The 22,109-nt window shown below is 40.5% G+C and overlaps 3 protein-coding genes across 6 annotated transcripts in view; 2 read left to right on the top strand and 1 right to left on the bottom strand.

Moving 5' to 3' along the window:
• Positions 1–127: 127 nt before the first annotated feature.
• On the bottom strand, positions 128–3,982 carry LOC143906240 (polynucleotide 5'-hydroxyl-kinase NOL9). Its single transcript, XM_077422170.1, has 7 exons — positions 3,794–3,982; positions 3,182–3,429; positions 1,400–3,039; positions 1,128–1,324; positions 987–1,037; positions 714–913; positions 128–576 (listed from the first exon to the last, which is right to left on the bottom strand). The coding sequence occupies exons 1-7, from the start codon at positions 3,853–3,855 to the stop codon at positions 341–343; spliced, it is 2,634 nt and encodes an 877-aa protein (XP_077278296.1). The 5' UTR covers positions 3,856–3,982; the 3' UTR covers positions 128–340.
• A 553-nt stretch (positions 3,983–4,535) lies between these two features.
• Positions 4,536–11,962, top strand: LOC143906237 (histone lysine demethylase PHF8). Of its 4 annotated transcripts, none has more exons than XM_077422163.1 (13): positions 4,537–4,734; positions 5,133–5,218; positions 5,304–5,582; positions 5,684–5,825; positions 5,914–6,363; positions 6,451–6,652; positions 6,760–7,640; positions 7,712–7,762; positions 8,139–8,329; positions 8,407–8,609; positions 8,839–8,886; positions 9,264–9,465; positions 9,584–11,962. In XM_077422163.1, exons 1-13 carry the CDS (start codon positions 4,637–4,639, stop codon positions 9,661–9,663), a joined length of 2,913 nt encoding a protein of 970 aa, XP_077278289.1. In that variant the 5' UTR covers positions 4,537–4,636; the 3' UTR covers positions 9,664–11,962. The 4 variants fall into 4 exon arrangements, with proteins under 4 accessions (XP_077278292.1, XP_077278289.1, XP_077278290.1 ...); XM_077422164.1 differs by having other exon boundaries at positions 8,148–8,329; XM_077422166.1 differs by lacking the exons at positions 9,264–9,465; positions 9,584–11,962 and adding an exon at positions 9,075–9,242 and having other exon boundaries at positions 4,536–4,734.
• Positions 11,963–19,761: 7,799 nt separating this feature from the next.
• The window catches only part of LOC143906242 (trehalase), a 40,081-nt gene continuing 37,733 nt past the window's right edge, over positions 19,762–22,109 (top strand). The window contains exon 1 of the mRNA XM_077422175.1: positions 19,762–20,302. The gene's annotated coding sequence lies outside the window, so the exon portion shown is untranslated. The remainder of the gene's footprint in view (positions 20,303–22,109) is intronic.

The raw sequence follows: 22,109 nt of genomic DNA on the forward strand, positions 1-22,109 counted from the left end.
TTGAAAAATCTGCGTCTAAAATATGAATTTATTTCTCTCTAAGATAGTTATCTAACAATCTTGAAAAGATAAATTCACATGAATATTATGTACATATATAGTATGTATATATATATATTAGTATATATATATATATATATATATATATATATATATATAGTTGCTTTCCTTCAAACTTGATTTGAAACAAAATAATATAATTATTAATGTAACATAAAATATTATGTCTGTAAGTATAATACATTTGTGAAAAGCTCTTGTTCCATTTAACAGGAAATTGACAAGCATTTGTAAATTATCCCAAGATCTGTGTGTTATCTATGTACATTCACATGACTTATTATGATTTACTCGGTTTATTTTGATATCTCATTCGGAAGTATCCTCTGCGAGGTTCGCGACTCGTCGGTAACGCTGCGTTTCCACCAACATAAGGAGCGCCCTGATGCAATTGCAACAATGCCGGAGGAACTGGAATACAGCCCGCCAAGCAGTTAACGTGCTGCATCATCGATAGCGGCAATGGAGTGTTTATGAATACTTCCTGTCGTTCCATATCGACACCTCGAATTATTCCTACGCAATACATGGGTTCATAATATTCCTTTAAAGAAAACTATTGTATATTCTCTCTATATATTTATTTAAAAAATTTCCTGAAGTATATATATATCTGTTAGAAAAGAAGTTCGCGCAAAAGTATTAGTACTTACCGAACCCGTAGCATGTACATAAAGGAGATCTTTGGGTCAGTACTCGAAGACTGGAAATGCCTTCAGACTCTTGCGCAGATTCCTCCGTTAAATCGATACCGCATAGCGCTGCAATATTACCATTTATGACACTTAAAGCACGTGACGCAGGTACCCCGAATAATCGTTGTGGTATAATGCGTAAGGAAGAAAAGGGCGCCCTGTAAATACACAAGATATTCATGTGTCTATCGTTACTTACATTCGCATGTCAATAAGATACAAGATACTAACGTATATGGCACTGCTTCATTAATACTGAGTGATGGTCCTGTGTTGTATTGGCTGAAATAACAAGTATGGAAATTAAAATTACGAGGATTATATAAAGCTCGTGAAACAATGTAAGATACTAGGCTACAATACTAAACTTACAGGGAATCGTTTTTATCACGCACGATACCGCTGAGGTAAGACATCATCACAAGCTCGCGTTGTTGATACGGCTGCATGTTCCACTCGTTCGTCCGCGCTGCGACGGTCTCTGCCTGGGAGTAGATTATGCATAAATCGTGCTCGCACGGCCTGTTCCAATTGATGAATCTCTCGTCGCAGAATGTCCACGAGCATTCCTGTTAAATGTTCCTTCTCCAGGATTGGATGGTTCAACAATAAATGTATTTATTATCGAAGAAGTCGCGTGTTACCTGTTTATTTACAACTTCCGCACTAAGAACGTCGTTGTAATTATTCTTCTTTTTCGACGACATAATCTGCAGGATGATGGACGGCCTGATCAGTTTTATCGTGAAGATCGCGATGTCCCAGCCGAGACTCTGCGTGAAACCCATCGTGTTCACCACGATAGGTAAACGAGACAGGACGGGGGACTCCTTCAATCTCTCGATCAACAGCTTGATGCCCTCCAAGTAGCGCGTGACGCATCGGCTGACGCTTATGTCGTCGATGAACAGCTGGTAAACTGGCGCCTTCAGATGCGTGAAATTCGGCCCCATCAACGGCTCTTCGATCAAGCTGTAAGAGATGCAGCCGGACGGCGTACACTCCGCCTGTCCAGGATCTACGTCCACCAAAACCACCTTCTCCGACGTGCGCAACAGGCTGTTGATCAGACATCGCACGCTGGTGGACTTGCCAACGTTTTTACCGCCGGCTATCAGCGTGCAAGACCATTCGTTCGCGCGCCAGCGACTCAGCATCCTCTCCGCAACGTCCGTGGTGATACAGGGATCGGTGATCAATCGTCTATAGTTAAAATCGTCATTTTGCTCGAGACGCAGATTCGACTGCAGTATTATCTCGGCTCGCTTGGGATCTGTCCACGAAAAATAATGAGGATTCTTTACGTACGGGAACAATCTGAAGTACGGGAAGTGGGTTTTCAGGAAGACCGTCAGATTATTCTCGAAATTCTGCAGCACGAGGACGGCCATTCCCGGTCGGACATTATCGACGTTGACCTGCAGCTCGCTCTCCAAATCTCGAGTGATGCCCTCCGCAGCGAGCGTCGTCCACACCTCGTCGACACTACCTTCCGGGAATTCCTCGCTGGTCTCTATGGCGATATTACTGTATCCACGCGGAGAGTACACTTCTGTGGCACCGGTCGAACTGTTTAGTATGGAACCGTAAATTTTTACCGCGCCGTACAATACTTTTACTAACAGCTTGCCGGTGAAGCAGAGTCTATTCCCACTTTCCATTATAACGATGACTATGTTTCTTATGCAGTAAACCTTCGGTGCCTTTCGATTACCCCCACGTCGACGCGAGTTGACTTTATACTTAGGACTGCCACGTGCTTCTGTATCACTACTACGATCTGACCCGTCTTTGACGAGTTCTCTGCGCATAGGACTGCTTATATTATTATTAACATTGATGTCTTCTAATCTGTTATCACTAGCCTCTTTGCTTCCATCATTTTTAGCGGTACTCGATGGCACAGATGACGCCTGCTTTAGATGTTTAATTCGCATATGGGTGTCGTACTTAGAATTTATGGGATCGGCAACTGTCATGCGCGCATCCTTATTGAACAACGCATTTAACTCGAAGGCTTCATTACAAATCGTTTCCCCAAATCTTGTCCTTTGTTCCCGTTCAAATATCTGTGGCAAATTTATCGAGGTGACACTGTCCGAGAGCATGTCGATCACAAGGGGTGAACCTAAATTTCTTTTCTCTTTGGGAGCAATCCGGGTACAATCGTCATCCGTATCCCCTTGCGCCTCATCCACAGAATTATCCAACTTCCAATTGTCATCTATTTCTCCATTCGCCTGCTGCTCGAGATCGTTCCATTCTATGGAATCATTTGTAAAGTCTGAAATTCAAATAACTGCAATTCTGATTGCAAACTTAAAAGTATTAACGAAAGATATATCCTAATTGTCTGGGGTGTACATAAAAATGAACTAGTGATGATATAATGTAAATGGAAAAAGGGTAAACCCTGCGTTTCTTACATTGAATATCAGAAGTTTCGTCAACAATTTTTTTATTGTCGGAGTGTTCCTTTTTGCGTTTAAAACTGGCCAGTGTGGCTGGTCTCTCTCTAAAAGAACAGGCTGGCTCGCCTGGCAAAGGAATATTCTGCGCATCATTGGCACAGGTGTCGTCGTCTACCAAATTGACAGCGGTATCTTTGCTAGCAAACGCGTTCTTAGAAGCGGCACGCATTTTCCTCTCGCGAGCTTTCCGCGCTTTTAGTTTTCTAGAATCAAAAACGTAAGAAAAAATTGATGAAGCAATATCCAACAGCGATATTTCATGCAATATCACAAATAGTTATTATTATGACTTCAACCAAACTCCGATTAACTTAATCAGCAATTAACTTGCCAAGTAACACCTGTGTTTTGTTTATGAAAAGATTAGATTGACAAATTGCATAATCAGAAATTTTAAAAAGTAGAAATTTGACATAGGCATTTTGCTTTAAATAATTCTTAATTGTAAATAACTGCTTAAACAATTCAATTAGATAGACGAGAATTAAGTTAATCGGAGTTTCGACGAAATCCAAAAGCCATGTGATCGGTGAATATCCTTATTCGATCTCAAATTATTTCGCTCACGTTTTAATCTTTCGCACTTTCGATTCAACCGTCTTTCCCTTTGTGCGAACGTTTATCTTCATTGGTATAAGAAAATATATCGGGATATAAAAAATATATATATGTCTAATGTTGTGATTACAGATTTTTACATTCCAACCTCATAATCCGTAAAACGCTCACACATTACGCACATGCACATGAATTGCGTATCGATGTATTCGGATTCGGTCGAAACTCGAATCTCGAATACTCGAAACCCCTGTACACTACCGCCAGTACATCCAGTTTCGAAATTGGTACTACGTAGCCACGTTCATTTTCCGACACTGCCGATAAAACACAATATTAATTTTTCAAAATTACAAACTAAAGATATACCAAAAATATACCAAAGATATATACCAAAAATAAAGATATACCAAAGTTTTTTATTACATAATTTTGAGGCAGCAGAAACAGCTAGAATATTTACGAAACAGTCAAAATTCCTCAAATTGCGCATTAATTAAAAATTGGACGAAGAAACAAAAAAGATGCAAAGAATTCAGCTACAAAAAAGAAACTTAGGATGTTAATAGTTAATTTTTCATATATTACATAAAAACTAACTATTTATATTTTATATCTTTGTGTCAATTTGACGAATTGTCGCGTCGCGTTTCAACTTCGCGCCCACGTCCGGCGGGGCGCGCGCTGATTGGCCCGATTCCCCCGCGGACGGCCATTTCTTTTTGCGCGACGCGACGCCCCGACGCTTCGCCCGCACCCGCACCATGCCACCACCTCCACCTCCGCCACCGTTGTCGACCGAACAGAACCGTGCCACGAGAGTTGCGTCCGATACGGGTGACCGCCGAGGAAATGGAGCCGTCAGCGACGTACTGCTTCTGCGGACGTTCGTACGATCCCCAGCAGTTCATGATACAGTGCGACGTGTGCAAGGAGTGGTACCATGGCGGGTAAGCGTGCACGTCCGGGATTACGCGTCGAAGCGCGCGCTCGCGACTCGCGACGCGACGTCGACTATTCCGCGATTTCCCGGGGATCGCCGGATGGAACTCCCACGGGGAATCGCTCGCGAGGACCGCGAGCGTCCGTGCGCGACCGCGGACGCGACGCTGCCTCGTCGATATCGCGCCACGAACGATTGTTTTGTTGACGGTAACATAACCTGCACCGCGCGTCGCCCCGTCGCCGTCGCGTTTGTCAACGTTTCATTGGCACGCGCGACGCAGCCGGAGCACCGACGGGGCCCGTCGCTCGATTAAAGCGCTCGCATGTGTGCGATTTTTAGATTTTTGGCGTAGCGCGTTGCAATCGACACTCGTGTAATGGTTATGTTATTGTTTTGTTCCAGGTGCGTGAATTTGAAGGAATACGTGACTATAGATCTTGACAAGTACCACTGTCCGCGATGCGAAACCACGTGTGGCCCTTCGCTCAGTAAGTCAGCCAACTTATTGAACGTTTCATGCGTATATGTGCATTTATGTGATTCGTTGTCATTAATATCTACTTTGTTTTGCAGTGAAAGTTAGGACAAACTTGCATAGACACGATTATACGGAGCTCGACGCGGACACAAAGCCGATTCAGACCGGAACCTCGGTATTTATACGAGAACTGAAGTCTAGACACTTTCCCAAAGCCGACGAGGTTGTGAAGCATGTGAAGGGACACCAATTGACTTTTCAGTATTTACAAATTAACGGCTTTGAAACTCCCATTATTATCGATGGCAAAGATGGACTTGATATGACTGTACCACCTCCGAGCTTCAGCATCCGCGATGTCGAGACCTACATAGGTAAGATGGTTGGCGTAAAAGTATTTTGGAATAATCAATACTTTATTTTATATAATCTTTTTGCCGTGTAATCTTATACAATTGTCTTACATTATTCTTAGGCGGTGATCGAGACATGGATGTAATTGATGTTACTAGACAAAGTAACATACGTATGAAATTAAGAGACTTTGTAGAATATTACAACTCTCCTTCCCGAACAAGAGTATTTAATGTCATAAGTCTCGAATTTACTAACACTGGGTATATCAAATATTCATTGCCTTGCCGTACACGGCTTTGTCAAGTTGTTTTTGTAGGATGTGTAATTTGATAAATAAAACAATTGCAGTCTCTCGCCAATGGTTGAAGCGCCATACATTGCGCGCAAACTCGACTGGGTTAATTCGGTGTGGCCACGCGATTGGCCCGAGGACAGTGATATAAAGCGACCGGAAGTACAAAAGTATTGCCTAATGGGGGTCAAAGACAGTTTCACAGATTTTCACATCGATTTTGGAGGAACGTCCGTGTGGTACCACGTGTTGCGCGGCGAAAAAGTGTTCTATCTTGTCAAGCCGACGCCAGCGAACTTGCAGCTGTATCAGCATTGGATGTGTAGTTCGACGCAGAGCGAAACTTTCTTTGGGGATCAGGCCGATGCGTGTTACAAGTGCGTGATTAAGCAGGGCCAGACGATGATGATCCCCACGGGCTGGATACACGCGGTGCTCACACCGGTGGATTCCTTGGTTTTTGGTGGAAATTTCGTACACAGTCTCAACATTCAAATGCAAATACAGTGAGTAGAGAAAACCTTGTCGTACATCAATACGATAATACATTAAAGAAATCGTTACACGTTTTGTAATATTACTTTATTACATAGAATATATGAATTGGAAAGAAAGATGAAGACTCCAGCGAAGTTTCAATATCCTGGATTCGAGACAATTAATTGGTTCGCTGCGAAAAAGTTGTTGAAGGAATTGAAAGAATTGAATAACGAGGGAAAGAAATGTCCGCCATATTTTTTACAGGGCGTGAAAGCATTGCTTGGAATTCTTAAACAATGGAACACAGATAAAGATGTAAGTTGAATATTTACAAATACGTATTTAATGCGTATTTAATTTCCAATTAACAAATATGAAAACATGAAAATTCGTGGAATAAAAATAAATGCGTACAATTTCAGTATAACATGATCAGTCGTGGTCAGATACCGGACACGATAAATAGCCAGAAATTATTGAAGGATCTTAGTAAAGAGATACGGCATGCGGAACGGTACTTAATATCTCTGAATCCGCCGAAACCGGAACGCGAGAGTAAACGAAAGAAAAGAAAGCCGTTGAACAAAGATTTCGTCGACTTTGATTACGCTGATAGGCTGGTCGATAACGCATTTAAAGCGAATAAAGCGACATTAAAGGAGACGAATAAAGCGACGTTAAAGGAGACGAATAAAGCGACGTTAAAGGAGACGAATAAAGCGACGTTGAAGGAAACGAATAAATCGACGTTGAAGGAGACGAATAGAGTGACATTAAAGAAAGCGAATAAAATGGAACCCGCTTTGATAGAACAGTCATTAGCGAGACCGCCTTTAAAGCTCACGTTGCCGAAACCGATCATGTGTCCCGTAGTTAAAACGCCCGCGGCAGCGAAACCCGCCAACAGTAATAAGCGACAATTATCCAAGCCGGGAAAACAGAGCCATACCGTGATTAGAATTAAACTTGGCAACAACGAGGTAGTCAGAAGTACAAACGACAATATAAATGTTTATGGTAGTAATATTGTGACCGGTCATTCCTTCGAGACAGCGAAGGAGCCGTTGTCGTGGAATCAGACGTCGTCCGTGTACGATTTTCACGACGGTAGCAATGAGAGTGACTACGGTCTCGTAATAGACGAATCGCAGAAGCGGAAACGGGCACCGAGACCGAAACGACCCAAGCGCGATTACGACGGTGATGTCGACGTACTGAATAACGCGCCGAAAAACGGTATTGAGGAATTGTTGAAAGCATCGGCATACACTCTTGGGAATGGTGCTCCAAGAGTCGATGTGACGTACGTATAAATTCAGGTCCTTATCATCAATATTAAATTACGATTATGGTTGTAACGAAAAATAATTTCAGGCCATCGACTACGATTCTACAGTACAGTCATCCCATGCCGCCGCCTACTGGGTAAGTTAATTTGCCATGGAACTTTCCGATCTTCGTGTTTTAGATCTCGTAAATGTCACGCATCTCGAAACTTTCCTAATTAATCTCACTCTGAGGCTGTAGTGGTTAATATAAAATTTCTATGGACTTTTAATTAGCTAATTACAAACTTCTCTAAATTTATTTTTATTTGGATAGAATAGAATTTGGATGGGATAGAATTATATATAGAGTATATATAGAGTGAATGCAGGTATATGGTTCTTCCTCGAGCATGTGAAAGGTCTTTAATTATTTTTTTTTAACGCTTATTAAAAGAGTTTTGTAGCTTTAAGCAGTACAGAGGAATGAATTTAATTTTTTGGTGTCTTAGTATTTATAAATTGAAAACGGTCAGTTCTGACAGGGCGTCACCATCCACACGGGAGGCGATCGCGGGGATGTTGTCGTTCAGTCAGCAGAGTTACTCTACAACGAGTGGTTCCACGAAATCGTCAAAGAGACCTACTAAGAGCCAACAAAATGTTGACGAAGACGATGATCAGTTGATAGAAAATATCGACAAGGTCCACCAAGACGATGATTTTAGTACGTATATGATAAAAAAGTATCTTATATCAATATTTTTTTGCGATACCGTATTATTAAATTTATATTATTTACAGTTTATCCAGCTTTAGACGCTTCTGACGACGAAGATTATATCTTTAAACCTAAGGCAAAGAGTCAAATCGATGAAGCATGGAATCCAAAAGCCAGAGTGGGCCCTCTTTTACCAAAGACCAATCGACCGGCACGGGAAGGCGTGAAGAAAACGTCTGTGGAAAAGGGTCTCGAAGCGGCCGCGGCGAAGCGAGCGAAACAATCGGTAAGAAAATTATATCGTTTAATAGTATTTTACTTTATTTTGCATATAATCATATATCCTGATACTAATCTAGTATATAGTTAAATGCGTATCCAGTGTTTATACGAAATAATCTGAGGTGTAATATGTTTTTATATCATTATTTGTCATTTAATGAACATTATATCCAGTCACAACTTTTTTTAAATACCATATAATTCCGTGTTTCTTGCATATACATTTCACATAGGATGAATACCTGGATAACGACATGGACAAGGTTACCAAGAAGAAATTGGTAGGCATATTTCGATCTCGGCAATTTCATATAAAATTCTGTAGTGCTATACTTTTCTATAGCTTTCCAATTGTACATATATTATAATTGCAATTCTGCTCTTAATTACAGTCCTTGATTTTGCAATCTATGTCCTTTTTAATTTTAGTTATCTTATTTTTTAATATTAGCCTCCACTTTCTTTTTAGTGCACATCTGTAGTGATCGCTAGCTATAATTTGTCACCATTAATCTATGGATTGGATCATCAGAAATATAATATTTAAATATCTCTGTTCTGGTGATGAACTTTGTATTTTTTCCTGTATTCATAATTTTTTTATTTTTGTTACGAAAAAAGCTAACAATGATGGAATTATATTTTGTGCGCGTAATAGGGTACCAACAAACGGACATATAAAAAGAAGCAAAAGGATCCTGTGGTCTCTGTGGTCTCTGTGGTCCCTGCGGTAGGAACTACATCGTCTACCGCAGCTTCTGAAAATGTTATAAAATCGCCCTCCGGATTCGGATCAATACTGACAAGCCCCAACAGACTTAAAGATGTTAAAGCCAAACTTGCAGCACCCGTTCCAGTTGGTAAAGTATCAATTTTTATTACCTATTTCCGTTTTTTACTTAAAGATTTGCGTTATGCGTTACAACTTATAGTCGATGAATAAATCGTGAAAAAAATTGAATATTCATAAATTTTCAGAACGAAAACCGAAGAAGGGAATGAAAACGGCGAAGCAGCGTTTGGGGAAGATTCTGAAACTGCATAAAATGATGCACTAGATAAAATTAATACCATGAAAGAAGAAAAAAAACATCACGTCATTTTTCACTTGTGTATAAAATCATATAGTTGTACATTAGACATTACTATGTAAATATAAGAAATTTTCCATCAAGGTGATACACACCTTAAAAAAGTGAATTAGTTGTAAATCAGCGTCATTTTCTAAGAGATACTTATATTTATTACTACATCGTGTTTAATTTTAGGCGAATATATATATATATATTAATATATATATATATGACTTTTGATATCTCGATATTTCAGTAAGACGATATTTGTATTGTAACGGTAGATTGCTAATGCTTTATGTGATGACCTCGTGTAGTAATTCTGGTAATTCAGTTGACAACGATCTGAAAGGAAAATATGTCTCAACTTATAGGTTTTTTTCATTATTTTAATAATGAAAATTTTAATAATGCGATTTAATTTATGACTAACAGTAGATCGACCAATTTAATGATGGTTTAGTTTTAAGGTAATAGATGTTTTTTTAGTGAGTAGCAAGTAAATACTTCACCGTCCATTATCAAGAACTTAGAGAATTTTTCTATGTGTTACATATTTTTGCATTTTTTAAAATGCACAATCAGCATGGCACAGTTCTCTGCTGCATATTTTCTAATCCCAATTGTAATATAGTTCTTCATTTTAATATAACTTGGTATTTTTCTTGCATGCGATAAATGCAGTGGTAGTTCAATTAATTCTCAAAATATCAACTGAAAACTATCTCCGTATTTAAAATGACAATTGCCACATGCTTCTTTTTAAATGGTATATAAATCAGGTATCTCAATTGAAAGTTTTTCTTTGCTTTCGTGAAAACACGTGAAAAGAATTCAATCATTGTTATCACAGAAATATATTTGTAACATTCACAGTATAATTTCTTACGCTAATTTACTAATTTGTTTGATGTCACATGTAGCAGTTCAGTTAGCAATTTGCCATCTAGTTTGTACATACATACATCACAGAGAGAGGCTGTAGAATATTGATTTAATTTTTTACATACTTATTATAAAAAAAAAAGAATAAGGTATCTGCCAGCGACATTTTATATGTAACTTACAGGTAATGCGGTAAAATGTATTTTGATCGTTATGGAGTACACTAATTGTAAGTAAAGTAGCATAAGGGATATTATCGATTGTTGTATCGCACAGGAAATTGAGTTACCTAATTCACATGTTGTACCTGTTTCCTATGATACAAAATGTTAGATATACGTAAAAGCGTAAAATACTGGAAGAGCTATAGTCCCCTAAAAGAGAATTGTTTGTAATCGTGGATTGCTTCTACTTAATAAGTTAGACTCTCAGAATTGTTGATAGCGTTCGGGAATACTGAAAACTTCGTTCGAAGGAAGTCTCGAGAAAAGGTGTTTTCTACTTAATAACTTACGCGTGTACATTAAAATTAACCCCGAAATTAGAAGATTGTTTACGAGCTTTTAATGTCCGAAGGTAGAGAGATTTACTTTAGGCTCGAGTAATGTTAATCGTTAATTATAACATTAAGTAACGTTAATGATTAGAATTTTTACTTACGATTTAATTTCTATTCTACTAACAAATTGTGATAAGTATTACAATTTATATTTATCTCATTGTTATTAGCACTGCGCAATTTATAAATTGCTTAAACGTGTGGCAAGCAAATTACTTGAGACCTAACGTTTGACGTGTATCAAATTCTTAACGCTGGTGCATCAGTTAAATTTTCACACGACTCCTGCACATCGAATACGCATGGATAACATAAGAGAAGGAATAAGAGAGCAAATAGTGGCCGTTTTCACGCCCATTTCTTTGTAATAACTTTGTACAAACAAGTGACGTGTCTGTTATCAGTATAAATTATTTCTTTTAGCACTCACTATGACGGCAGTGTGTATTAAACTAAGAAAATGCATTGTATAGTAAGGTACTAAACGAATCATTTTATACTAAAACACGTCGCTTCTTTGTATAAAATTATTACAGGAAAGGTGAAGGCGAATACTTTGCTCGGATAGGCACTTACAAGAATAAAAAGACATTCATATGTCTTCTTAAAACTACATGTTTTGACAAGTTTAGCGATAATCGCTTAAAAATTGTCTTAAAAGTAACGTTGCTTCGTCCCGCGTAACAAATTCAAGCTACCCGATCGCTTTTATAATTTAGCGCATTTGTTCGTAAGCATCTGTGTACGCACCGTGTACACGAATCTTGCAGAATTATACAAAATGATATAGATGTATGTGCATAGACACACATATATACATATATTTTTTTACGAAGTGTTTATCTTGAATTTTGCGAGTCGTGTATTTATTTAATATCTCTGCTCGTCTTTTTTTTTTTTATTAAATTTAACGACGTGCCGGCGATAGCGCCGTATGTTTCTACAATACTTAAATTTCTATCGCGTATCGTTAAACGCGCGCGGTAGAAATCTCGTGACGAAATTAACGCGATTTGCAAGATGGATTTGCAGATTTTCGACGAGGTATCGGCATATTTCAAACGTGTTCATTAAATTATTATAGACGACAACCTGCAGACTTTCGGTGTTTGACGAGAGATAATACATTATTACAAAATTAAAACGTTAAATATCAGGGAAGCAATATTTATTTTCAGAATACGAGCTCTCTTTTATCACGTCGCTTGTAAAAGCGCAACACTCGCATATAATGGTATTGTAACAATAATATATTCGAGATACAAGTATTCTAAGATTTTGCACAATTTAACGCGACTTATGTCCATTGCTATCAATGCGGATCAACTTTGATCTCGGTTTAACTCACTTTTTATCTGTTTCCAATTCTTAGAACTAGAGAATAAAAAATAATAAGGTTAACCGAGATTAAAGTTAACCCGCGTCGGAAATGGACGTTAGCCGTTCTAAAGAAGATTTTTAAATGCTTTTTCTAATTCGAATAAAAATTCGTTCTCTCGTTGATAAGAACGCGTCGGTGCTCCTACGAGCACGATGCATTTATTGTCCGTGAAAAGTAAATGTACATATTTTAGAAGATCTTGCCGGCTAGGGTGCGAACTAAAATCGTCTAATCGAAGCGCAGCGTCCCTTCACCTTACCAATACGGCAATACTTGAAATTTCGTCCTCGCAACTTTTCACGACTCTTTGAAATTTATCGAATCTTCGACAATTCGCGTTTGTTTGAAAGAGATAAGACTTGTAAAGATACGAGTTGTATTATAAGCGGATCACATACAATTATTACGTCGTACGAAGTATAGCCGAACGATTTTTCATCGTGTTCGTAATTATTGCTGAATAAAATGTTGGATTCATTGATTGCGATTCCTTGTACCTTTCAGCCTCTTTCTTTTTGCACAATGTATATAAAAACGTATTCCCCTTACAGGTATACATATTAGGTAATTATAGTATAGACAATGATCTAATGATTCCGTATTTATTTTTCCACTATATATTAATTTTTTTATTATTGTTGTATTCCAACATTTTGTTCAAAATGATATTATTATTCATATTCCGAGCGAAGTTCGAATCCGTCATTAGCCAATCGCACATATTGGAACACAATGGAACACGTTTCCGAATCGGCCAATGATATTCCGTAGAGATATGCGTTTTCAAATTTGTATCGCGCCTAATTATAACTCTCTATCACTCGACATAAAATTTCAATAGGCTTTTTCGAAACGAAAAAGCAATCGTCGATGTATCGAACAAAAGAGTAATGCTCGTATATAATTCATATCGTTCTTCCGTTCATTAATTCGATCTATTCAAAAAAGTAGAAGAATTTCAAGTCAATCTCCCGACATCCGACGTTTCGTCTTCGCGGAAACGATGGGGTATCACGAGAAGGTACTGAAAAGAGATTGCGCGCCGTAAACAAGCAAGGGCTAAAAATAGCCATATATTCATAGGCTGCGGTCCACTTGACGATACAAATTCTTTGGAGCATCCTTCTTCTCCTTCTTTCTTCGTCGAAAGAAAAGAGAAGAGGAATGCTTCGAAGCACTTGTAGCGTCAAGTGGACCGCAGCCATAGTCCTTCGTAAATTACACTTCGTAAATTTTAAGGTTTCTTGATCGGTCAAGGAAGGTTAATGAAACGTAAAGTAACTAATAAGGAACAAGGAATCCTTATTCCTCCAAGGAAGGACTATGAATACGACTATAAGACGCCTGTCCCTTGAGGCGCGCCGCGCTTCCGCGCCCGTCCTCGCGCCGCGGCGCGGCGCGTCTTCGTATTTGCGCGGCAATCGGAGCGCAACAGCGCGTAAAGCGCGCGCTCGCCGCTCAGGGCTCAGTTCAGTCTGCAGCCGTCCGCCGCGCGGTATAGATCGTCCGTCGCGCTCCGAGCCCCGAGCGTGCAACGAGCAACGAGTGCGGAGTGCGTGGCACCCCGCCGCCGTGCGTGTGCGTCAGTCCGTCCGTCCACTCACCCATCGACGGATCCACGCCGACGTGGTGCTCGTGTCGTTCGACCGACAATCTCGCCCCTCGCGCTCGTTGCCGCTGGCTGGCTGACTCCGGCTCCGGTTTGCCGTCGCTCTTCTCGCGGACGGTCCTTCGTCGTCGAGGGGACTCGCGCGCGCGCGCTCCGTCTTCGTACCGTCGCGAACGAATAACGAATCGCGGGCGAATCGATAGCGCGAAACGCGACCCGTCTGGCGTGGTGGAGTGTCTCTCTCCGTGTCTCCGGCCCGTACGACGTGCGTAACGCAAGTGTTTCCCGACCCCCCGGTCGCGGCTCTTTTTCGACAACGTGGACGTGGCACGCATTCGTGGACGCCATAGCGTGAGCTTGACGTTTTCGAGGTACGTATATATATGTTCGTGTATGTACCATTTGCGCGCTTGTTGAACGAGCAGCAATTTCGCACGGAGGAAATGAGAGCGAGAGAGTGAGGAGAGAGAGGGAGAGCGAACATGATCGGCGCGTGCAGGCGTGCACGCGCGCGAGTTCAAATTTTGCGTAACGTTCGCGTCGCGAGTGTGCGTCGGTCTGAAGTTGGAGCGGATCGCCCGCGCCGTCCCGCGAATCGGGAGGCGCGAGTGAGACGAACGTGGCCGCGAATCGTGACGGCGCTCGCCCCTCCGTCGCGATTGACACGTGTTTTCTCTTTTTCCTCAGCTCGCGTAGCTTTCTCACGGCCGCGGCGCGGCACGAGGAATCGATACACGGTTGCGAGATTTTCGTATCAAGATATAGGCCTCGAGCGAACCCCGATTGATCGACAGTTGACTCAGTTAATTAAGCGGCACCTGTTATACCATTTTATCGCCATTTTATACGATTAACACGATTGACTGCAGAGGGAAAGGTTGAATCGTAGCCGACGAGTTACTTACGTTTTCGTTGGCAACGCGCAATGAAATCTCTCCGTTTCGAGCAACTCCGCGGTCGAATTAACCGCCGATTAGGTTAGTCGAGGTCGTCAATGGCGTCTCTCGCCTTGGAGTTTCTGGAGCGCCGCGCCGCGCCGCGCTTCCTCCCGCTCCTTTCACACACGTTTCGCATTCGAGACAAAAAGAAGGAAGGTTGAATGGAAACCTTGCGTTTTTCGGGGTAACGCAAAACACGTCCGCAAATATCTAGGCTCGCACCGTCCAATCTCCGCTCAATCGATATAGAGCACGCGACGGTCGTGGCCGCACTTTCTGCCGCATTACGACATATATTTTCACGTGTCCGTATAAATGGTATAATTGTCGCCGCGAGGGAGTCCAAGTTGGCCGGAGAGGCGAGAGCTCCGCGTCCTCGCGCGTCTCCAGCTTGACGACGCGGCGTCATCAGGCGTCATCGAATACCGGAGTATAACAATAGCCGATCACGGAAATACGCGGCGTTCGTTTTAAGCCGACAAGCGAGAACGCGAACGTGCGATAAATTCCAGCCAGGGTGTTGCTCGTGACAAATTTTTCAAACGCGTCAATTGACCGCAGGATCAGCAGGATACACGGAGAAAAAAATATTCCTAATTTGAAAATATTTTTGGTTTCAACGTGGAAATTTTGAAATGAGATTATATTGCGTTAAACTTGCTTGAAGAAAACTTTCTATTTCAATATTTTTTTTTCTCGGTTGAACTATATATAATGACTTCATTCGGCCAAATTTTCTTCGTTCGATCTATAGTTTCAAGATTTCCACGTTTAAATTAAAGATATTTTCGAATCAAGAATATTCTTTTTCTCTGTGTAGAAAATTTCTGGCAACGAATGAAATATATAGGTATATGTAATATTTATTTGATCCTTGCCTCGCGCCTTTTATACGTCCTCTTTTGCATTTTACCCAACTGCAACTTATTTTACATTTGCGTTTACTTTTACGTCAACAATTACACACACTTTTTTACTTTAATATTATATACTATCTTTTTAAGTATTTTTTTTACTGTTTATCTTATATTTATTTGTATATAAACTTATCGAACTTATCAAATTTCAAGTTCCCAAAATTTTTTACTTAACTCTTATCTCTTGATGATTTCCTAGCTTCTCCCGATTGTCCTATACATATCTGATATGTGTATTCTCTTCCTGCTATTCAAACTTTGTGTTTTCTTATTCCCTTTCCTCCTCTTTCCTCATTCTTTCTGTGGAATATAATATCTTTATAAATAATTTGAAAGGAGTATGGAAGGAGTATATGTAGATTCTACTTTATCTTAAAGTTTGAAAGAAAATTCATGTCAACGGGCACAAAGGGTTGGAAATGAAAAGAAAAACAGGCCGAGGAAATATTGAGGATTGCATTAATTCTTTTTTTTTTATCGCGCAAGTTTGCAAATGACAACAGCGTCAATCTTGAAATTGAGTAAAGCTTAATGATCTTCACGACAGAAGCCGAGGATCATTAAGCTTTCTAATAAGCTCGTTGTAACTGAGCCTTGCAACGGGATCGACAAGTTCCACGAATAGCAATATCTCAAGATTTAAACGACTTCTCAATTCCGTTCTGTCGCCTGAAATCTAATTGCGCAAAAATCTGTGCCAGGAGAGTTACATTTCCTTGCGAACTTTTTGCGTTTCTCCCTCGTCTTTCCCGTCTTTTAGACTTTCTCGCGCATCGTAGATCGTTGGCGAAATTTTCACATCGCGCTTGTTAATCCGACCGATAAAGACCGTTGCTCCCGACTTGAATGATATAAGATGAGTCTCGCGGCGAGACCCTGGCAATGAGTCACACGCGAATCACTGACAACGCGGATTGCTCTTCCCGGTCGAATGAATTTGCAAATCACGTGCGTGGCGTAAAAGTTAGGCCGAAGGTCGGGAGCGTATCAAGAGTACGTGTGCGTGTCGCAGTTCCGACTTATCGCGCGTCGAGATAGATGCATACATACAAATTATCGCGTGACGCATTCGATCGGCGTTCGAATCGAAGAGAAAAAGAGATGTCGTCGGCACGAATTTATTTTTACGCGAGAACGTTGAAAACTGACACGGAACACTCTCGTTTCAATTCATTTGATTTTCGATCCATTTGTCCCTTCGAGCGAAATGTCTCTCGTGATCAGATAAGGTGTAAACCGAATCGATTAGATAAACACGCGACTCGGTATATTTGCGATATGAAGATTAAAACTCTTCACAAATGTCACACTGATTGTCCATCTTTGTTCATTTTATGCATGCCATATTTTTTTAATTTCAAGTGGGGATTAGCAACATTCTTGCTAATTCCTTATTTTATCTTGTTATTGCTAATTATGTATGTGTACAATAAATTATTATTATTAATTTTATTAATTATTAATTATTATCTTTTGCATCAGTGATGCTGGTTGTTTGGCAAGGAGCTCGCCGTTGCCTGAGTTGCAGCGGGCAGCGCACTAATCAAGGCCATCAATTCCACCAAAAGCACCATCATCGCGAGCCGATCAGCGAGAAGCTCGACCGGTACCATCTCGTTAGATCCAGGTAAATGATCCGGTTATTACCGAGCGCGCTGTTTGTCATTTGATCATTATTTTTCATTACGTAGTCAGCGTTATCTGTTATTCTCTCCGCAAACACTCGATGAGCAAAAATTGTGCAATAGAGCCTCGAGCGATCTAAACAATACTTTATGCAGACTGCTCCAATATTATACGTATAGACCGTGATCAAGATACACGGTAGCCTAAAAATGAACAAATTCCATTTCGTTGTTACATAATGTATAATGTATACGATTATAAAAGGAACCTTTTTAAACATTAACAATGAAATTGCACGTACGTCCGCACATAAATTGTAAGTTTATATTGGCTTCAATTTGAAATTCTGAAAAAGCACTTTTGTTTGTATAAAAAATTAATTAATACATGAAACAATATATGCAAAGCTACTATATTTTATCGAAATGTAATTAGGGTGGGACAATGAAAAATCGAATTGTACTCTTAATATAAGATTTTATTGTACAGATATATATAATTATTGTCCGTTTATACAAACACTCGAAAGATTATTCGCAATTGAGTCGGGAGACCGATGTTAGGTTCATTATCCTACCGTCTGCGATCGAAGCGTGTAATTGATCGAGCTAATCATGCTCAGTTGAGTTTTATATATGCGCGAACATGCGCGTGCGAACTGCGGAACGCCTTGTCGACAGACTCAAACGAGAGAGAGAGAGAGAGAGAGAGAGAGAAAGACGAGGTAATTCTCCGATGACCCGACCGTTTAATCGCGGGACGTTTATGCGAGAGGAAAATTTTCCAATGGCGATCCGAGCGGCCAGTACGAAACACACCCAACGGCGTGTTTTGCGCGCGTTTCTCGAAACTCGTCTCGCGAGGTTCTATCCCGCCGGTTATACCTCCATGAGTCACCGGTCAGCTGCGTCAAAATAGGAATACCTGATGCGAGTGAATAATCAGAGAAGTTGCACCTGAAAGCGCGTTAAGATCCGCTTGGGAAAACAGAGGTCGTAAGAAAGTTAATCGTCGAAAAATCCATTGTTCATTCCCTGGTCGTCAATAAATTTTCATAGTACAGATTTTTTTAGAAATAGAACTGACCTCGCTATTATATATATATATATAAAATAATATTATAGCTGTTATATCTCTTCAGAATTTTTTTTTTAAACTTAATTACTCAATCGCTAGCTGTACAGTTGAGACTTGAGATAAAACGCCACTCTCTTCTTCCTCGTAAAAAATGTCAGGAAACGCAGATCGGATTTAGCGTGTCGCAATCGGTACGTGCTTTTTACAGACCGGCCTTACGATAAATCCTCGAACAATATCTACGTATCAGACACGTGCGTATGCGGGGCATTCACGCCGCGGCCACGTGTCGCGTAACATGTGGAATACGAGCGGATTCCTGTTCGATTGCGTGCATTTTCTTAAAAAAAAAAAACGCACGCGTACACCGTGTGAACGAATTATGTAACAATTTACACCTGATTCGGCTGCTCGATCTTCCCATAATCCGAGGCACGTATAGCGCCTCATATACGTGAGCGTCACGATCTTCCATTATTAGCTTACTATTGCGTAATGTAAATTATGTAATATTTCACTCGACGGGCGCCGAGATTGTTTTGTGACTGATATTTAGAGCGAAAGAGAAAAAAACTGTGAGAGGAGAGAGAGAATAAGAATAGAAATGAATACGGTATTTATAGCCGCTCTTGCAAATTTCATCGTTCACTTATCATCCCCGTTACAATGCAAACGAGCCGCTACCTCGCGTTATAACGACGCGTTTGATTGATAGCAATTCGATCGAAATACGAAGGTCGAAAATCGGGAGGGGTAGGAGAATCGGACGGTGCACTCGCTCCGACTCGCCTCCCCCTTCGGCGCGTGTAAAACACGGCGCGACGCGTTAATTGCGGTAGTTAAATCGCCAATGAAACCTCGAGCTTGGCTAATCTATACTTGTTCTCATTAGGCGAATCGCGGGACTCGCTAACGCGTGTACATGACACACAACGACGCGTGTTTTACAATAAATCTGCGTCGAAGATTGATGCGCTGAGAAGCGAGAAATATTTGCGGTCACGTGATAATTGCCGACAAGTACGTCGATGATTATAAAGACGATTGACGTCCCCAATGAGTTAGTCCACGGTCGAACGTCGACGCGTCGACATCTTTCTCTATAACGCGCGCGTGTCGCGTTGTCGCAGCATCGTGCGCTATCTTCAAATTGAATTTCGCACGTCTATGGGTTTCTTCGCATTTCTTCACGATCTCGCCGACACGTCTCGTCCACTATCGTACGCCAGTTTTCAAAACCGCAGCCGAGACACTTTGTCACATTCGAAGACAGAGACAAAGAGAGGAATATCAAACGAAAAATAATCAAAGGTGCGAGTGAAATATTTTATATCGAGAATAGAGTACTTTTTGGAGAATCACGCTTTCTCCTGGGGCGATTCGCGAGACTTTAGCGGAACGAAGCGCGTTTGAGTTTCTTCCGGCCGCGCGTCGGAGTTTCGAAGACTGGGTGCTCCTGGGTGAAAGTTGAATGCGTGGACTCTACATTCTACGACATTTAAAGCGAGTCAAATCGAACTGCAACTGTACTGCGAGGAAGGCTTTTGTTTCCGCTGCAGCTGCGCATCGTTCTACCTGTTCGCGTGCGTGCGCCAAGGTTGAGGGCGCAGCGGAAAGAAATCCAAGGTTACGGTATGTACAAGGTTTTCTCCTTATCTCGCTGGACATTTCCGCTGCTTGAATACTCTTCCTCTACTTCTTAATTCTTGCTGCTAATTAATTAGCACGCTTATACCGCTTTAAAGCCCATCGGGTAAAAGCTAAATCTGCCGTCCGTTAAGGTACAATTCCGTTGCCATTGTTCGCGAGAGATATTTTTAAAATACTCTTCGCTGCAGGAATGCAGTCTTTTTTATGGGGTCATTCGCAAAAGCTGCCACTTCCATCGTTAGTCGACACGCTCGAGCGAAAATGTATTTGAAATCCATTTTGAGGATTATTACAATTTTCATTGATGTATCTTCAACATATACAATCAATTTAAAATAATTACGCATCAAACCATAAATGTAAGAAGCATGGAACATTGTAAAAAAAATAACCAATATTATTTTATTAAAATACGAAAATAAAACTCCATTTCTTCAATAATGACTACGTTTATACACGGCGGCTTATAATCCGGTTTAATAACTATACCGTATACTGTCCTATCCAAAATTTTTCTCTTTTTGATTATAACATTTAAATATGAACCTATTTTGATACTCTAACTAAACATTTGAATCAATGTTTGATATTTTATATATCTACTAAAAAAAGATTTAGTTTAAGTATCAAAAAAGATTCATATCTAATTGATCATTATGATCAAAAGAAGAAAAATTTTGGATCGGATAATATACGATCCGAGTTATTAAACTGGATTATAAGCCCGATAAGCCGCCGTGTGTAAATGTAGTCACTAACTTACATAAAAAAAAAACTAAAATAATCGCAGAATAAAATATGAGATACCATTTATATGTATCCTATATTTGTATTTATTCTAATAACTGTAATAATTAAGGTTTTGGAATCTGAAATTTATAGCGATGATTGCAGTAGAGCGCATAGCGTATCTGTACGGTTAGCCGCACGACATGTACGAAGACAGTTTTCATCATACATGTCGAAGCTAATTTACAACTAAATTATTACTATATGCACGTACGCTCGTTCGTAATGCAAATCGACGATAGTAACTCGAACCGCGACGCGATCGTCCACAGTGCGGCTTATTAATATGACCATCCACGCGATGTTTTTTTCTGATATAGGAGACAATTACCGCGTAAACAATGCGCAGATATGCCGAATCAGGAATCAGGCGCGAAAATAGCCAAAGGTTGAAAATCCCCCTCCGCACATTTTCTCGTCGGACGCAAAGTGAATGAGCACGTGCTGACCAGTTCTCGCGTTTCTCCGTCGAACTTCGTTCGGGTTCGCGGTAATCGCACGTTGGGGCAGCAATCGACCGTGATGCACACACATACACTTTGATACATAAAAATGCATATACATTGGCACACAAAAACCAGTTCATTCCGGTTCGCTGTTCATTATGGATCACGGGCGATACTCGGAGTGCGGTGAGGTTTGCTCATTGTGGACCGAATTAGAGCTAGGAAATTTCCCTCGTTCTCTCGCATCAGTCTTCGAACGAAATGCTCGTCCGAGTTTTTTTCCCGTTAATTTAGAATACGAAAAGTTTTGTATTAAGTATACACCACGATCTTGCTGCCGTTCTTTTTCTTTCTTCGTTGATACTTGTCTGTCTTGAGACAATATGCTTTTTTTCTCCTTTCTTCCTTGAAGATTTCACTTCCCTTTTCACGTTAGTTTATGATATCTTCAATTGAACAAAGACGTCTTAACTCGAAATGAAATATTCGTAAATAGCATTCAACACATCGGTCATACAATGAATCGTGCATGTAAAACATTTGTAAGGGAAAAG

The sequence above is a fragment of the Temnothorax americanus genome, unplaced genomic scaffold, assembly GCF_048541705.1.
Source record: "Temnothorax americanus isolate GAGA-0224 unplaced genomic scaffold, ASM4854170v1 Scaffold7, whole genome shotgun sequence".
NCBI classification, from domain to species: Eukaryota; Metazoa; Arthropoda; class Insecta; order Hymenoptera; family Formicidae; genus Temnothorax; species Temnothorax americanus.

Coding starts and splice junctions, on each gene's coding strand:
- LOC143906240 (XM_077422170.1), bottom strand. CDS start 3,855: ATGAAGATAAACGTTCGCACAAAGGGAAAGACGGTTGAATCGAAAGTG. Junction 1,325..1,399: donor CGGAAGTTGTAAATAAACAG/GTAACACGCGAC, acceptor AACATTTAACAG/GAATGCTCGTGGACATTCTG. Junction 914..986: donor AATGAAGCAGTGCCATATAC/GTTAGTATCTTG, acceptor GTGTATTTACAG/GGCGCCCTTTTCTTCCTTAC.
- LOC143906237 (XM_077422163.1), top strand. CDS start 4,637: ATGGAGCCGTCAGCGACGTACTGCTTCTGCGGACGTTCGTACGATCCC. Junction 4,735..5,132: donor AAGGAGTGGTACCATGGCGG/GTAAGCGTGCAC, acceptor GTTTTGTTCCAG/GTGCGTGAATTTGAAGGAAT. Junction 5,826..5,913: donor CTCGAATTTACTAACACTGG/GTATATCAAATA, acceptor AAACAATTGCAG/TCTCTCGCCAATGGTTGAAG.